The 15,025-nt window shown below is 33.8% G+C and overlaps 1 protein-coding gene across 4 annotated transcripts in view; it reads left to right on the top strand.

Moving 5' to 3' along the window:
• The window catches only part of CSNK2A1 (casein kinase 2 alpha 1), a 53,564-nt gene that overhangs the window by 24,398 nt on the left and 14,141 nt on the right, over positions 1–15,025 (top strand). For all 4 annotated transcript variants that reach the window (XM_012553641.3, XM_031954149.1, XM_012553642.3 and 1 more), the window contains 7 exons: positions 3,635–3,840; positions 5,462–5,573; positions 7,760–7,861; positions 8,368–8,418; positions 9,778–9,837; positions 13,099–13,182; positions 14,616–14,726. In XM_012553641.3, coding sequence (XP_012409095.1) covers positions 3,740–3,840; positions 5,462–5,573; positions 7,760–7,861; positions 8,368–8,418; positions 9,778–9,837; positions 13,099–13,182; positions 14,616–14,726 — 621 coding nt within the window. In that variant the 5' untranslated portion in view covers positions 3,635–3,739. The remainder of the gene's footprint in view (positions 1–3,634; positions 3,841–5,461; positions 5,574–7,759; positions 7,862–8,367; positions 8,419–9,777; positions 9,838–13,098; positions 13,183–14,615; positions 14,727–15,025) is intronic.

Raw genomic sequence — 15,025 nt, 5'->3', positions numbered from 1 at the left:
ACTCATTGCTCTTGCATTTATTGACTGTTTAGTGCTAGAAGAGGCTGGATGAAAAAGAATATAAACAGAACTTTATTATTATTATTATTATAGCTTTTTATTTACAAGTTATATGCATGGGTAATTTTACAGCATTGACAATTGCCAAAACCTTTTGTTCCAATTTTTCCCCTCCTTCCCCCCATCACCTCCCGCAGATGGCAGGTTGACCAATACATGTTAAATATGTTAAAGTATAAATTAAATACAAAATAAGTATACATGTCCAAACAGTTATTTTGTTATACAAAAAGAATCGGACTTTGAAATAGTGTTAGCTGGTAAAGGAAATCAAAAATGCAGATGGACAAAAATAGAGGGTTTGGGAATTCTATGTATTGATTCATAGTCATCTCCCAGAGTTCTTTTGCTGGGTGTAGCTGGTTCAATTCATTACTGGAGATGGCCATGTCCATCAGAATTGATCATCATATAGTATTGTTGTTGAAGTATATAAAATGATCTCCTGGTCCTGCTCATTTCACTCGGCATCAGTTCATGTAAGTCTCTCCAGGCCTTTCTTAAACCATCCTGTTGGTCATTTCTTACAGTACAATAATATTCCATAATATTTATATGCCATAACTTATTCAGCCATTCTCCAATTGATGGGCAGCCACTCAGTTTCCAGTTTCTGGCCACTACAAAGAGGGCTGCCACAAACATTCTTGCACATACAGGTTCCTGTCTTCCCACATCCCCTCCAACATTGCACATTATCTTTCCCTGTCATTCTAGCCAATCTGACAGGTGTATAGTGGTATCTAAGAGTTGTCTTATTTCCATTTCTCTGATTAATAATGACTTGGAGCATCTTTTCATATGGCTAAAATCTATTTACTTTTAAAAAAAACTGACAGAAGTTCATATGTACCCGAGTTCATCATTTTCTTGAGAAAAGAAAAAAGTGGACAATGTCCTAAATAGGCAGGAGATCTTGATTCTACTTCTGTTTTACCAGCCTCTTTCCCTATCCCCTTCCTTCTATTTCTTCCTCTCTATAAAAGAAATTATAATATCCTGTCTTTAGGACTTCACAAGATTATTATGCTAATCAAATGAACTAGTGATGTGGAAACGCTATACACATGTATTGTTAATACTTGCAATATTGCTAACTTTGATCTAGGTCAAGCTCCACTGTACATTAGGTAGCCAAGGTTTCTGGGAATAGATGTTCATTTTTGTTTTGTGTCCTGTACATTTCTATGTATTCTGTAAGTTTCTCAGTTAGAAAATAGTGTGACAGTTGGGTTTGTTTGTTTTTCCTCGTTTTGAAGTTTTTAAAAAAAAACAAAAAACCTTTTTTGTCAATAGCTGATCGAGAAGTCAATGTCATAAGTGGCAGGTGGGAACCTGGGAAAAAAAGGTTCCCAGAGGAAGATGGGATGCCTTCCAATGAGTGAGTTTATAAGTGAATGTGCAGGGCTTTGAGTCTTTTGGGATTCATGTTGTGGGGAATGAGAGAGTGAATCCCTAAAGGGTTTGTTAAAGAGTATTCTGTCATTTGGAATGGTAATAATGTATAATGTAAGCAGTATCTTCAGGGTCTGCAGTATAAATTGGATAGTTTGTATTTGTTCCACTTAGCCAATACAAAAAGCCAGTCACTGGTTTATCTTGTTGGTTCGTTAGATTATTTTGTAGTTGGTTTATTGTAAAGATAGAGGCTCCTTTGGAAGGAAAGTACTTAAGACCACAGGGATGTTTTGTTCTTCTAGTCTGAGTTCAGCTGCTTAATAGCTTGTGATCTTGGGCACGTCATTTAAACATTCTATTATCCTTATATCTATGATCTCACCTTTGATCAAATAAGTGATTTAATATATTTTTATTTTATTATGACTATAACAATTCTATATACAAAAAAGAGAAACTTTGTATATGAAACTAAATAGTTTTTTAAAGGAAAGAAGTTTCAGGAAATGGCTGAAGTATATCTGACAGCCCAATTTAGCTTTTGTAGAATTGATTTTTAATCTGCCTGGTCACAATTACATTTATCAATTTATGGTTACAACTTAGGATGAATGCACTTATCAATTTATAATTTCATTGAACTTGGGTCCAAATCCTGGTTTCTTCATTTACTATCTAGGCCGATCACTTGCCTTTTGGGACCTCAGTTTCTTCATCTTTAAAAGAAGGTATTTGAATGAAGTGCCTTACAAGTTTCTGTCCAGTTCTGGACCTATGATTCTATGAGAAGTAGATTGCAGAACTATTTCTCTTAGGCAATATTATTCATTTAAAAGAGTTATTGAGAACCTACTGTGTATATAACATTGTATTATTTCTTTGAAATATATCAGTATGTCTAAAATTGATTTCTTTTCCCTTTGAGAGTTAATTATCTAGTTAGGGAGATAAAATATAATATATAGATGTTACTGTCAATAAAAAGTTATTATAATAAAAAAAAAAGAAAAAAATTCTAGATCCAAAAAAAAAAAAAATGTTAATAAGGAAAAGCAACAGTAGTTTATAGTAAACATTGAGTAGTTGTATAGATAATATTACTTAAGTGTTTGAGTTCACACACTGAAACAAAACAAAATTTTAGTGTAAATTTTGAAATTCTATTTAAATGCTAGTTGACAAAGGAATGAGTCATTTTTAGATTACAGAAGTGGCATTAGTGATTTTTAATGTTGCCAATTACTTTGAGGTTCCCAAAACAAGAATATAAACTAATATCTGTCTAGGGACAGAATTTTTTGTTCCAGCTAAAGGAAATGCTTTAGCTTAATTTTTGACAAATATTTAGAAAGTACTTCAATGTACCTTTATTTAATATATCTATCCTTTGGTATTTTCGTAGTAATTTGAGCTTTGAGTGTCCCTTCTGAAAAGGCATCTACTTGGTATAAAAAATTCCAGATCTAACAAATAAGTTGTGTATGATTTTAGGTCTTTACTACTACTAGGTGCTTCTTCTGATCCTTCCATTTTGGTCTTCCTACTGTTCAGATCTCCACTGGACTCAAACTTAAATTGTTTTCATTGTTAGTATACAGAAGTTATTTAGTGTGGTTTTGAAAGTGATGTCTCCCACCTACCTATTCAACCTTATTTTCCACTATTCTCCCTTTTTGTTAATAGCCAAGGATTACTCATTGATTCTTTATCCATCACCATATTATTTTCCCCTCATCTGTTCTCACTGTACTTTCTCCTTTTCTTAAGACACTTAAACAAATTTCTGTTGTGTTTATTGAACTACATAACTTTTCCTCAATTAAATTATAAACTACTTGAGTATTTTATCATTGCGTTATGTGTGCTAATAAATCATAATGGTTATGTTTAAATATTGAGGGATTGGATCCCAAATCTTTTTTTTTCTGGAAATATAAGACATCCAAGATTTCTTTGCAAAATTAATAATATGGGGAAAATTGTTTCATTTTAAGGATTGTTTGAATTTTCATATAACAATAAGTCCTTTGGTTGATACATGTAAGAGAAATTTGTCTCTAAATCATAGAGCCAAAGGTATTCTTGGGAAGAGTAGTATGTGTGAACCATCCCTTTTCTCCTTTTTTTTTTTTTTTTTTTTTTTAAAGTAACCCTTTGTTTAATTTTGTTTCTGCAGTTGGAGAAAACAAGGGGTCTAAACAAGGCCTTACCCCTAATTGGCTCTGAATTGACTACCATAACTTTAACATCAAGTCCAGCTTTGCCCGCCAACCTGTCTGACATGTCGGGACCCGTGCCAAGCAGGGCCAGAGTTTACACTGATGTTAACACACACAGACCCCGAGAGTACTGGGACTACGAATCACATGTGGTGGAATGGGGGTAATTTTCTCTTCTTGCCTCATTTTAATTCTTGGGTCCCAAAGGCCCTAACTCTTGTTGGATTTCTCTCTATAAGTCTATAAAGCTATTTATTTCTGCAGCTGTACTACACCAAGGTCAAGGCCAGTGTAACAGCTTGTGATATCTCTTCAATTTATTCTGTTGTTATGAAGAAATAATTTTGTTTCATTGACTCACTGTTTAAAAATCAGTGAATCCTAGTCTTTTGTTTCCTGTAACCCTAATCCTAAGCATTTATCTTAAATATAACTCAGATATGAAGCAAATTTTACTTCTATGGAAAAACTTCACTAACCTAATGAGTTCTGAGGATAGTATATTTAGATATACATTGGGTACTTAGAATACATTAAGGAAACCTCTAAATCCTATTCAAGGTACTTTTAGGATTAGGGAACAGGTATATCCCCTGAATATTGTTCCCTTGTTTATAAAATACAAAATAAAATCCCTAAGGGCTTGTTAGTATGTGTCCTTAGAATTTGGCTCAAATGTTACAGTGTCATTCCGTGCAGTTTGTTTAATTGGTAATATCCAATTGCTCCCTCCCTCCCCAAAGTGGTCCATATTTATCAGATTCATATTCTGAGGGTAAGCACAAAATAAAAAATATATATATGAGGACTGCCTTTTCCTTTCTATTGTATTTTCTTGGCAAATGAATCGATTCCTATATGATTTCCATATCTTTTTCAAGTGTAAAAGGACACTTTGACTCTGGCTGTAGGTTGCAAGTAGTTAGGGTATTTTTAAGCGTTTATTGCAACTGTACAAGAAGGCAGTAAGTCTCTTCAGATGGTAAGGATTCAAAACCAATACTAGTTAGTAAATGTTGGATGATAATCTACCATTTCCACTCCCGTCTTTCAGGCTCTGAGCTATTTAGATAATGCCTGTAGATAATGCTTGTATTTCTACTACAGCAGCTTGGAGCACTATCTGTAAAAGAATGCTTTGTATTTAGTCCTATTTAAATGACTCTAAACATATCTTTCCAATTTTTGGCATACTGCCATTTAGTTTCCATGAATTTCTTCATTTTCATGTTATTGGAAGAGTAGAAATGGAACTACTAAGTTTAACTTGTCCAAATTGTAAAGCATTTATTCCATATCTTTTATCATTTTCACATTTATATACATTCATAGTAATTCAAATCCTTTCTGTATATCTGGATCCCTTTTAATTGTTTGAGTAAAATAGCTGGCCAAAAAGTCAAATAGTTGGCTTTTAGAGTCAAACTTTAGAGTTCAAAAGAGGTCTGTTTGATACTTTTGTGAAGCAAAATAATCCAAAGTAAGAAGCAGTAGAAATAACGTTTCCTTAATCTCTAGTGGGAAAAATAAAGGAAAAGACCTATGTTTCTGGTTCATAAACTACATAATAGCCTACCAAAAATTTCTTTCCTTTCTAGGCCTTAAATGGAGCTTTTTATATTTCACTATTTACCAGGTTTTTACAAATGCAAATATAGGTATAGTCATTTTTTAAAACCTTTTACTGCCTTGGTTAGAAGAGAGAGGCTTTCATAAGAAACATTGTTTCTTGGAAGTAAACAAATATGAAGTCTTTTGAGACTAATAGTGTTCTTTGTTTGCAGAAACCAAGACGACTATCAACTAGTTCGAAAGTTAGGCCGGGGTAAATACAGTGAAGTATTTGAAGCCATCAACATCACAAATAATGAAAAAGTAGTTGTTAAAATTCTCAAGGTAAGTGAAGAGAGAACTTTTACTGTTCAGAGATAATTTGAAATGGAATCTTCTGTTGCTATTTTAATAGTAGGAAAGTAATAGACATATAATATCTTGAATTTATATATCACTTGTGACTTTTCAATGATTTTTATGCCTTTCTTATTTTCTAATTGTATGTGAAGTAGGTAAAATGGGTTTTATTGTTTGAAGTATAGTGAATGTAAGTGACTTGTCTGAGACATAACTAACTCTAGTTAGTAGCAGAACCAGGACTTGAATCTAGATATTCAGACTTCTGTTGAAAAATAGAGGACAGCAAAAATGTTTTAAATACATTTCTTATTTTGGGGTGACTTAACTGATAAATTTTAAGTAAATCTATTAGAATGAGAGAAATAAAAAGTTATTGTAAGTTTAGAGAAGATACATCATTTCTAGCTGCAGCAAGCAAGAAATACTTCACAAGAGGAGGCTGTCTTGAACTGGGCCTTAAAAAACTGGTAATACTCAAATAGATGGAGAGAGGTAATATGGAAGAACTAAATTACTTCCAAATTTCTTTTCAGCTTTTAAAATTCAGTTTTTTTTTTTTATATTAATCATTTTTGGCAACCAAAAATTTCTAGCTGTCAATAAACCAACATTTCTCCTGTAAATAAAAGGAAAATAGTATTTTAACTCCAATCTGTGAGGTGGATTTGAATGGTTAAGATCAGAAACAGAGAGACAGATTAAAGGCTCCTTTAGTAATCCAAGTAAGTAAGATGTCAAAATCCTACAAATCTCAAAGTAGAAAGTTTCTAATCACTTTCCAGAGTTCTAGGTACAATTAGCCAGCATCTCTTCACTTAGAATTCTTAACCCTGGGAAATGAATGCTGATAATGTTTAGTTAAGAATTTTTGGCACCCTTTTCTTTCTTTTGCTTTACTTTTCTTCCTCCTCTCCTCCCTCCCTTCCCCTATCCCTGTCCCTTCCTCTCTCTTCCTTCTTTTTCTGGTGTATGTGTGAGACACACACACACACACACACAGCACTGAACTTCTGATTCAGTTGATTAAAAACTGGTCAACATTTATTTATTGAATACCCAGTATGCATAGGCCACAACCTTGTAAAGAAGTAAAAACAAAACATCTAAGCACCCCCAAAAAGAAAAATTTAATATTGTATTAGAGCAGCCAGACTTGTTAAAGCAAAAAAAAAAAAAAAAAAATCATTAAAAATGCTACTCATAATAAAATAAGTTACTTGAAGGCAAAGACTCTCATCTTATTTTTGAGAGTGCCTAGCACATAGTAGGTGCTTAATAAATGTGTTTGTTGAAAGCAGTATATGATATATATGGTAAATGGTTACATAGACCAAAGCTGTAGAAGTTAAGAAGGAAAAAAAAAAGGTATTCAGTTTTGAGTTAGAATAGGTGGCTATTGTGGCCCCTTCCATTTAAAAATTTACGTGATTATATGACTTTAACATTATAATCAGGAAAAGATTCATGAAAGAAAGCAGTTGAATCTAGACCAGAGCCTTAATGGATAGGGTTCAGGTAAAGGAAAAAGAATTGGGAAGGTGGTTAGATAGGAATATGAATAGTTTGTTCACTGTCCCCCAGAATATAGTTATCTGGTAGAAGGTTCCTTTGTGTTTAATTAGTGGTTCTTATTAAGATGGGTAGGTTGGCTTTGAATTTAAGACCATTGAGTTTGAATTGTGAGGAACTTAGAGAATAACTTGGAGAGAAAGAGAGCATTTAATTTCTCTCTTTTTTTTTTTTTTTTTAATTTAATAGCCTTTTATTTACAAGATATATGCATGGGTAACTTTACAGCATTAACAATTGCCAAACCTCTTGTTCCAATTTTTCCCTTTTACCCCCCACCCCTCCCCTAGATGGCAGGATAACCAGTAGATGTTAAATATATTAAAATACAAATTAGATACACAATAAGTATACAGAGCATTTAATTTCTCAGCTATTAATTTAAAATTTTACTTTTAAAACCTTTAGAAAGAATAGTTATGATGGATTTTCATGCTAGTGCTTTACATATCATAGTTGTTTCCAAATGAGCTATGCTAGTGGCATGCATTCTGTGCGTTCTGAATAGAACCATGGTAGTTGTATCTGTGCATATTTTTAACATACTGAAATACTCTTGAATATTGTGTTTTACTAACATGTCTTTCTTCATTTTTTAGCCTGTAAAAAAGAAGAAAATCAAGCGTGAAATAAAGATTTTGGAGAATTTGCGAGGTGGTCCCAATATAATCACGCTGGCAGATATAGTAAAAGACCCTGTGGTGAGTATGGTAGAAGTTAGCAAGGCCCACTGAGGTTGGGTTTGACTTGGAATAAAACTGGCCTCTTTCTGTTTTTCCCTCTGCCCTTAAGTCCTGCTTTTGAAATGCTTAATCAGATCAACCATTTAATCAGATTAGCTTCTTTCTTTCAAAGAGACCTCCACCCACAGACTATTTCTTATTCTTCTAGGATAAGAGACTGATAGCACTGGAAACTGAAATGTGTTAATCCATTTTGCAAACTCAGGTCCGATGCAGATGGGCACGCATTTTGGGCTGCCTAGAGCCTGGTGAGACTTCAGCTCCATGTCTTCTGTCTGAATCCATCCCAGAAATTATCTAAGTGTGGTGATTATCTGAGGGGGGAGGGATGTTAGCACTAGAGGGTTTTCTACTACTGAGGCTGAGGTCGAGACTGCCAAACTCACCACAAAGAGCCTGCAAAACAGTATGCCAGTCAAATATTTCAGTGTTGTTGCTAATTTTTGTTTTCTTTTTCTCCCTAGTCACGAACACCTGCCTTGGTTTTTGAACACGTAAACAACACAGACTTCAAGGTATAATATGTGACCTTGTCATTTGTTGATTTTCATTCTTTTACATGACTTTTCAGTAGAAATGATGCCATCAGAAGGGCCTGCATCTAAGTTGCTGATACATAGAATATTTTAAGACATAAAAACTCAACAGTCTTTGTATTTTGCCATTCATTTGATGGTACCTAACAAAAACCTGTTCTGAACTTCTTACCACCCTGACCCACTTGCTGAAAGATTTCCCCTGATGTCTGAACAGAAAAAAGTAATATTGCATACTTAAGTTAGAATCTATTCTGAGGTGTGGTTTCTAAGAACATATTATTGTGTCTAAAAGCAAGCAAGGACCTTCTTTACTGCAGATAATTATGAAGCTCTCAACTTTTAAAATAACCTTTAATGCTTGATGTGCCAGAGATCAAATCATGTTAGAATACAGTACTTTTACACAAAAGGATTTATTTCCCAGCCTCCCAGTAACTGTTCCCAGTGACATTTATTCTAAAAGTTTTTTAGTTTAACAAAATTCTTTCATGACCAAAGAAATTTGACATGCATTTCAAAATTCACATCATTTCTGTAACAGGAATGTTGAATATCAAAAATTTCCTTTGGTATTAAAAAAGGAAAGAAACATTTAGAATCAAATTAATAATAATCTTGAAAATCACATCATCATATATTTATTAAACGACCAAAAAATGTCTGCCATTCTTTTGAAATTTAGGGAAGAGATTATCAGATTATGCTGTATTTGCTTTTGGATTGATACTAAAACAAAAGCACTGTTGAATTGGCTCTGCTTGTTAGGCACCATTTTAATCCTACATGTTGGGTGATAATCTGGGTACATAACCCCAATCTAAGTGTATATTCTCTATTGAGGTGATTGATTCTGTATGTACTCAATAGCTTTTTACTAGTATATGTCATAGATATAAAAAGGGGATCAGTGTGGCATAGTAGGTAGAGCATTGAACTGAGAGTTAGAAATGCTAAATTTATTTAAATCTCAATTTTGATTTTTAGGCAGTTCATTTCCCACGGCTTTAGTTTCCCTTGTGCAGTGAAGGGAATGAATTGGGCTATCACTTCCAAAGTTGCATCCAACTTTTAGTAGTTCTTTAGTCTGTATTTTACCCCACATAATGATCTTAAATAGTTCTATACTTTACATACTGGGTTAAGAATCTCAAATGTCCTTAAATGTAAACTTGAGATAAGGGGAAGCAAGACCAGTAAGTCAGTCAGGCTGGAATAATGGTGCTTTGGAAAGTTCTCAAAGTAGGACTCAAATTTGAATTACTAGAAAGAAGAATGAGGAAATTACCTTCCTATTGGCATTACTTCATCCTGAGTTATTGTATTTGTCTTCAACAGCAATTGTACCAGACGTTAACAGACTATGATATTCGATTTTATATGTATGAGATTTTGAAGGTAAGACTTTTGATGGTGATTTGGGGGATCAGCTTTATTATACTCAGATGATTTCTATTGTTGAAAGCAGGGTCATTTTGAAAATGGTCCTAAAATTCTTAATTGCCCAACTATTGTACACAAAGCAAGAAGCTGCAAGAAAAAACATAAGTTTTTAAAAAGCCAATTCTCTCAAACTTGTATTCTCTCTCTTCCTCTTTTCACTGCTCATGGAAGTTGCTAAGAGGCAGATTTTAGCTTATTTTTAGGAAAAAATTTATAACAATTAGAGTTGCTTCTAAAATCATCGGCTCACTAGAGGTCTTCAAGAAAAGACTTGGTGACTTATTTATTTTGGGATTGTTATAAGAATTGAGTTAAAAGGCCTCTGAGGTCCTTTCTGAGATTCTGTGATTCCATGTAATGGATTACTCTTGTTGAAGCTAATGAATTTACTATAAGATATAAAGTCAGCAAGAAATTTGGCCTAGGAATCTCTTCTGTGGTACCAAGTATACTGTGGGAACTTTATAAAACAGTGCATTAATTATAATTGATTTCATTGGGGTGGGTGAGGCACAGTTCCCAGTCCTCTCTTGGCCTTTGGTAGACTTAGTATTTAATTAGTTGCTCTGGCCAAAAAACTCATCATTTGGTAGCCAATTTTTTAATGATAAACTTATCCTTACTAACCTAGATTGGTTTTTAGATGATAGATGCACAGTTTATTATTGCTTAGCCCATTCTTCAAGCCTTCCCATTTTAGTGTAGGACCCTAACAAACCTGGTGCTTAACTGGCATAGCTTTGTGGGCCTCAGGATCATTTTTAAACCATAACAGCACCTAAGTAATTAGCCTTTGTTACAGGGTTGTTTTTGTTTTTTTAAATCAGGCTACAGAAATAGTAACTAGTTTTTGTAAATGACTAAAAAGAATTTGATTGCAAATTGAAGCAAACATTCCTATGCTATATGTAAAACACTGTGCTGAGTGTCATTGGAAACTGATGGATAAGATACAGTTCTTATTACCTTATCTTTAATTGTCTTTTTTTTTAATAACTTTATTTTCCTTAGTAGGTTTTTCAGTAGATTATCATTCAAATGACTATATCATTAACAACATAGGTTGTGGTAGGCTTTAGGAAGTTTAACTCAATGAACAGTATGGTTTGGGGTAAAACAAGGCAGTTAGGGATCTGGGTGATAAGTATTGATGATTTCCATTACATTTTATTCATCCTTTGAAAAGCTTATTTTCAAGATTAGGAAAACTAGTTTTATAGCTAAATTAGAACATCTTGCAGGCTCTTCTATAATTTTATCTGATAAACATCTCTCCTCTCCCCTATTCAGAGGATCTCATCAGGCAAATCAAGAACAAATTGCCTACTGTCCAGTTCCTAAGAGATCATTATCCTATCCTATGTTTTATTTAAATCTATTCTTGGAGAGTGCTGATTAAGACTGGACTATGGTTCTTAAAATTGTTACCAAAGTACTTTGTCCCAAGTTAGGCCCACTAGATATTAAAACTCTTAATAGTTCAGAAGATGTGACTTGAATGAATCAATGAAGACTGATCTGCCAACTATAATAAACAGAATATAACAAGTGTGATATTAAGGGAGATCATTATAATAGACAGAATACTAGCTTTAGAATCGGACGACCAGCCAGCGTCCAGATGGAGATGCTGTTGCTATCTGTATAACCATGGACAAGGACTTTGAAATCCTCTTCCCCCAAGTCAACTTCAGTTTCTTTATCTATAAAAAGGAAGGGGAAAAAACTAAGTCATTTCTAATGGCCCTTCCAGCTCAACCAGTGATTCTGCACACTATCTTTCACTAGCTTAAAAAAATTATTTTCACTAGCTTTAAAATGTTATTGACATTTTTTGTTATTTTGTTCCACATTTGTTTACAGATATATTCATCTCTTTTCCCCTTAATTATCATAGCATTTCTTTTTTTGTTTGTTTTTTTCTTTTAACAAATATTTTCAAAAGGAAAAAATGTATACTATTGCACATCCATAGTCCCTCAATTTTTAAAAGGGGAAAGGGATATTACCATATCTTTTTTAAGGCAAGAGTCCTCTCATTCTAATGTCAGATCATGTCAAGAAGCAAGCATTCATTAAGCATCTTTGTGTCAGGCACTATTATAATAAACTTTGTGGATACAAAGAAAGGCAAAAATTGTAGGCCGAATATGCTATATATTGGGCTCATCCCTTGGAGAGGAGTATAAGCCCAATTTGCCCTTCAGAAAGGGCAATAATTTAAGCAACCCTTGTCAGCTGACTTAGCTGTGTTGACAAGTTCCAAAGGTTATACCACCCTCTACACCTTAGAAATTGGACCTGCTACATTATGATGTGGCAAATCCCAGAATATTTCTTTTACTTAATAAGAAGATAGTGTGAAGTCTCTGATCTTGGGGTTAAAAGGCCTACGTTCTCATCCTGACTGTGCCAATAATTCACTTTGATATTTGTAAAAGTATTGTAAAAGTCCCTTTACCTCTCAATTACAATTTTTTTTATCTTTAAAAATGTAAGTTATATTTGCACTGTTTATCTCACTAGACTAGAAAAGAGGAAAAGTCCATTATAAATCTTGAAATACTATGAAAATATGAATCATTTCATTAAATAGAAACTTTTTTTGGTAGCATGGGTATCTGTCAGTCACAGTGCTACCAAATGAACGAAACTGGTGTATCAAAATTGCAATGCTATCCTTGAATAAACTAAAGAATTGAGGCTATAAATGTCATATGGTTGAAAGAGGACTAGACCTATAGGAACCAGAGGATTAATGTGTCTCCTCTTTATCCCTATCCCAGGCTTCAGTTTTCTGAAGATTTAGTTTTTTTCTTTTGTATCATGAGGGGAAATTGGACTACATATTCTCTAAGCTCTCCTCTGACCCTTTGTTCTAGAGCTACTTCCAGCTTTGATGTTTTCAGTATTCTCAGGTCCCATCCAATTCCGAGATTCAGTGTTCCCTTTCATTTCTAACATTCTATGATTTTGATGACCCCTACAAAGATAAACCATTCAAGCAGTCCAAGTCAAAACTATTGAAGAGTTAGCACTTACAAAGGAGTAGTTGTTTACATTTGACTAAAATTTTTACTTAAGGTGATTGTTTGATACGAAAATTAAAAGGAATCCCATAGTGGATTTAGGTTTCTCATACTGAATTGAGACAAGTTTGTAATGTACTTTCATAGATTGATGCTTTTTTTCTTCTTTTACAAAATCTTTCTGCAGGCCCTGGATTATTGTCATAGCATGGGGATTATGCATAGAGATGTTAAACCTCATAATGTCATGATCGATCACGAACACAGAAAGGTATAAAGCAGCAAACTAAAGTTTCACTTGTCTTCATGATCATCTCCAACATCCATTTTCTACAGCAACATATTGAAGCCATCATTGCTGGAGATAAAACCCAAGAAGACAGTCAGTGAGATGAACAGGAAAGAGTTTTGAGCTAGAAATCAGAAGACCTGGGTTCTTATCCCCAATCTTGTCAGTAACAATCTATGAGATCAAGTCAATCCACTTTATTTTTTTGGTGCCTCAATTTCCTCATATGTATAGTACATTTAATAATATCTAATCTGCCTAATTTACACAATTCACAAGAGTATGTGAAAATGTTTTGCAAAATTGTTAAATCTCATATTACTCTTAGGTCTTTATTTTAGAAAGAATTCTCATATTGACTATGTCATTTGATCCTCACAGTATCTTACAAAGCTGACAGGGTAGATAGTATTGCCATTCTTTTAAGGATGAGGCAATTGAGGCATAGAAAAGTTGTGGCTTTCCAAGAGCCTAATACAGAGGTAGAGCTAAATCCTAAAACTTTTGATTCCTAGTTTTATTATTGTTAGAATCATGTTCTGTTTTTTAAGAGAGAAAAAAATAAAGATCTTTGGAATTTTTGCATAAGACTTTTTACTAAAGAAATATAAATAAGTAAACTAGTGACTATTAAAACATGTCTCTGGGGAACTTTTGGCCAAAAGTTGTATAATAAGTTTCTTGATGAGCAAATCAGTTATTTTTGGAGACAAGTGATAATTCCTATCTGTTGTATGCTTATGAAAGATAGGCAGCTAGTATAATGAATTAATATCTAATGCTATTGAACAGAAAGAGCCTTAAAAATGCTTACAGTGTTCAGAACACTGTGCTGGGCACTACAGGCAATTTTGGTAAGATTTTATCCTTTCTGTAATAATATTAAGAAGATAAAGACACACAGAATTATAATACAAATGAAAGTGACAGGTAGAAATGAAAGATTCACATAAAGTACTTTGGGACTCACATTTGAGAAAGAAGAGGTTACTATCCAAATGAAAGAACAAGACTGCTTGTGGAAAAAGTGGCAACTGATCTGGGCCTTGAAGCTAGTGAAGTGTTTCAACAAATGGTGCTGTAAGACTTCCTGATTTGGAGGACAGTAAAGACAAAGGGGTACAAGAAAGGCATCAGAAACGGAAGATTATTCAGTGTGGCTAGAATGTAATTCTGAAGGGAAAGAGTCATACAGAGGTGAAAAGGAACAATCTAACTTCCTGTCATTCAGGCACTGATTCTACACAAGCACAGTTCTCATGTGCATTGGGACTGTAATGGTGGTGGAGGTTTTGTCAGTTGATTATATTGCCTCCACTGATTATTTTGTCTTGGAGGGGGGGACATTTTGTTCAGAGCTTTACTTTTTCAAAGATCCAAATTTAAAAGTTATTTCTCCCTTCATTTTTTCCTAGCTGCGACTAATAGACTGGGGCTTAGCTGAGTTCTATCATCCCGGCCAAGAATATAATGTCCGAGTGGCTTCACGATATTTTAAAGGCCCCGAGCTTCTTGTAGACTATCAGGTGAGAAATAATAAATGAGACTCAGATTAGTATGCCAACATACATGGCTCTTAATTTGTTCTTCATAATCATGCCTTGCTGTTTCTACATGCTTCAAAACTAAACCTGATTACCCACAAATTTAACACCATAATTCGACCTTGTGGTCATAGATGCATAGAATGTTAGAGTTGTATACTCACTTTGTTTAAACTGATGAACCCATAAATTCTACCAAGTAAAATACTTAGTGATATGGAAAGAACATTTTTAGAGTCAGAGTCAGGGGACGGAACTTGGAGTCTTATCTCTGCCACCTG

Source organism: Sarcophilus harrisii, chromosome 2 (genome assembly GCF_902635505.1).
Source record: "Sarcophilus harrisii chromosome 2, mSarHar1.11, whole genome shotgun sequence".
NCBI lineage: Eukaryota > Metazoa > Chordata > Mammalia > Dasyuromorphia > Dasyuridae > Sarcophilus > Sarcophilus harrisii.
Note: the sequence above shows the minus strand (reverse complement) of the source record. Positions and strands in the feature narration are given on the sequence as shown.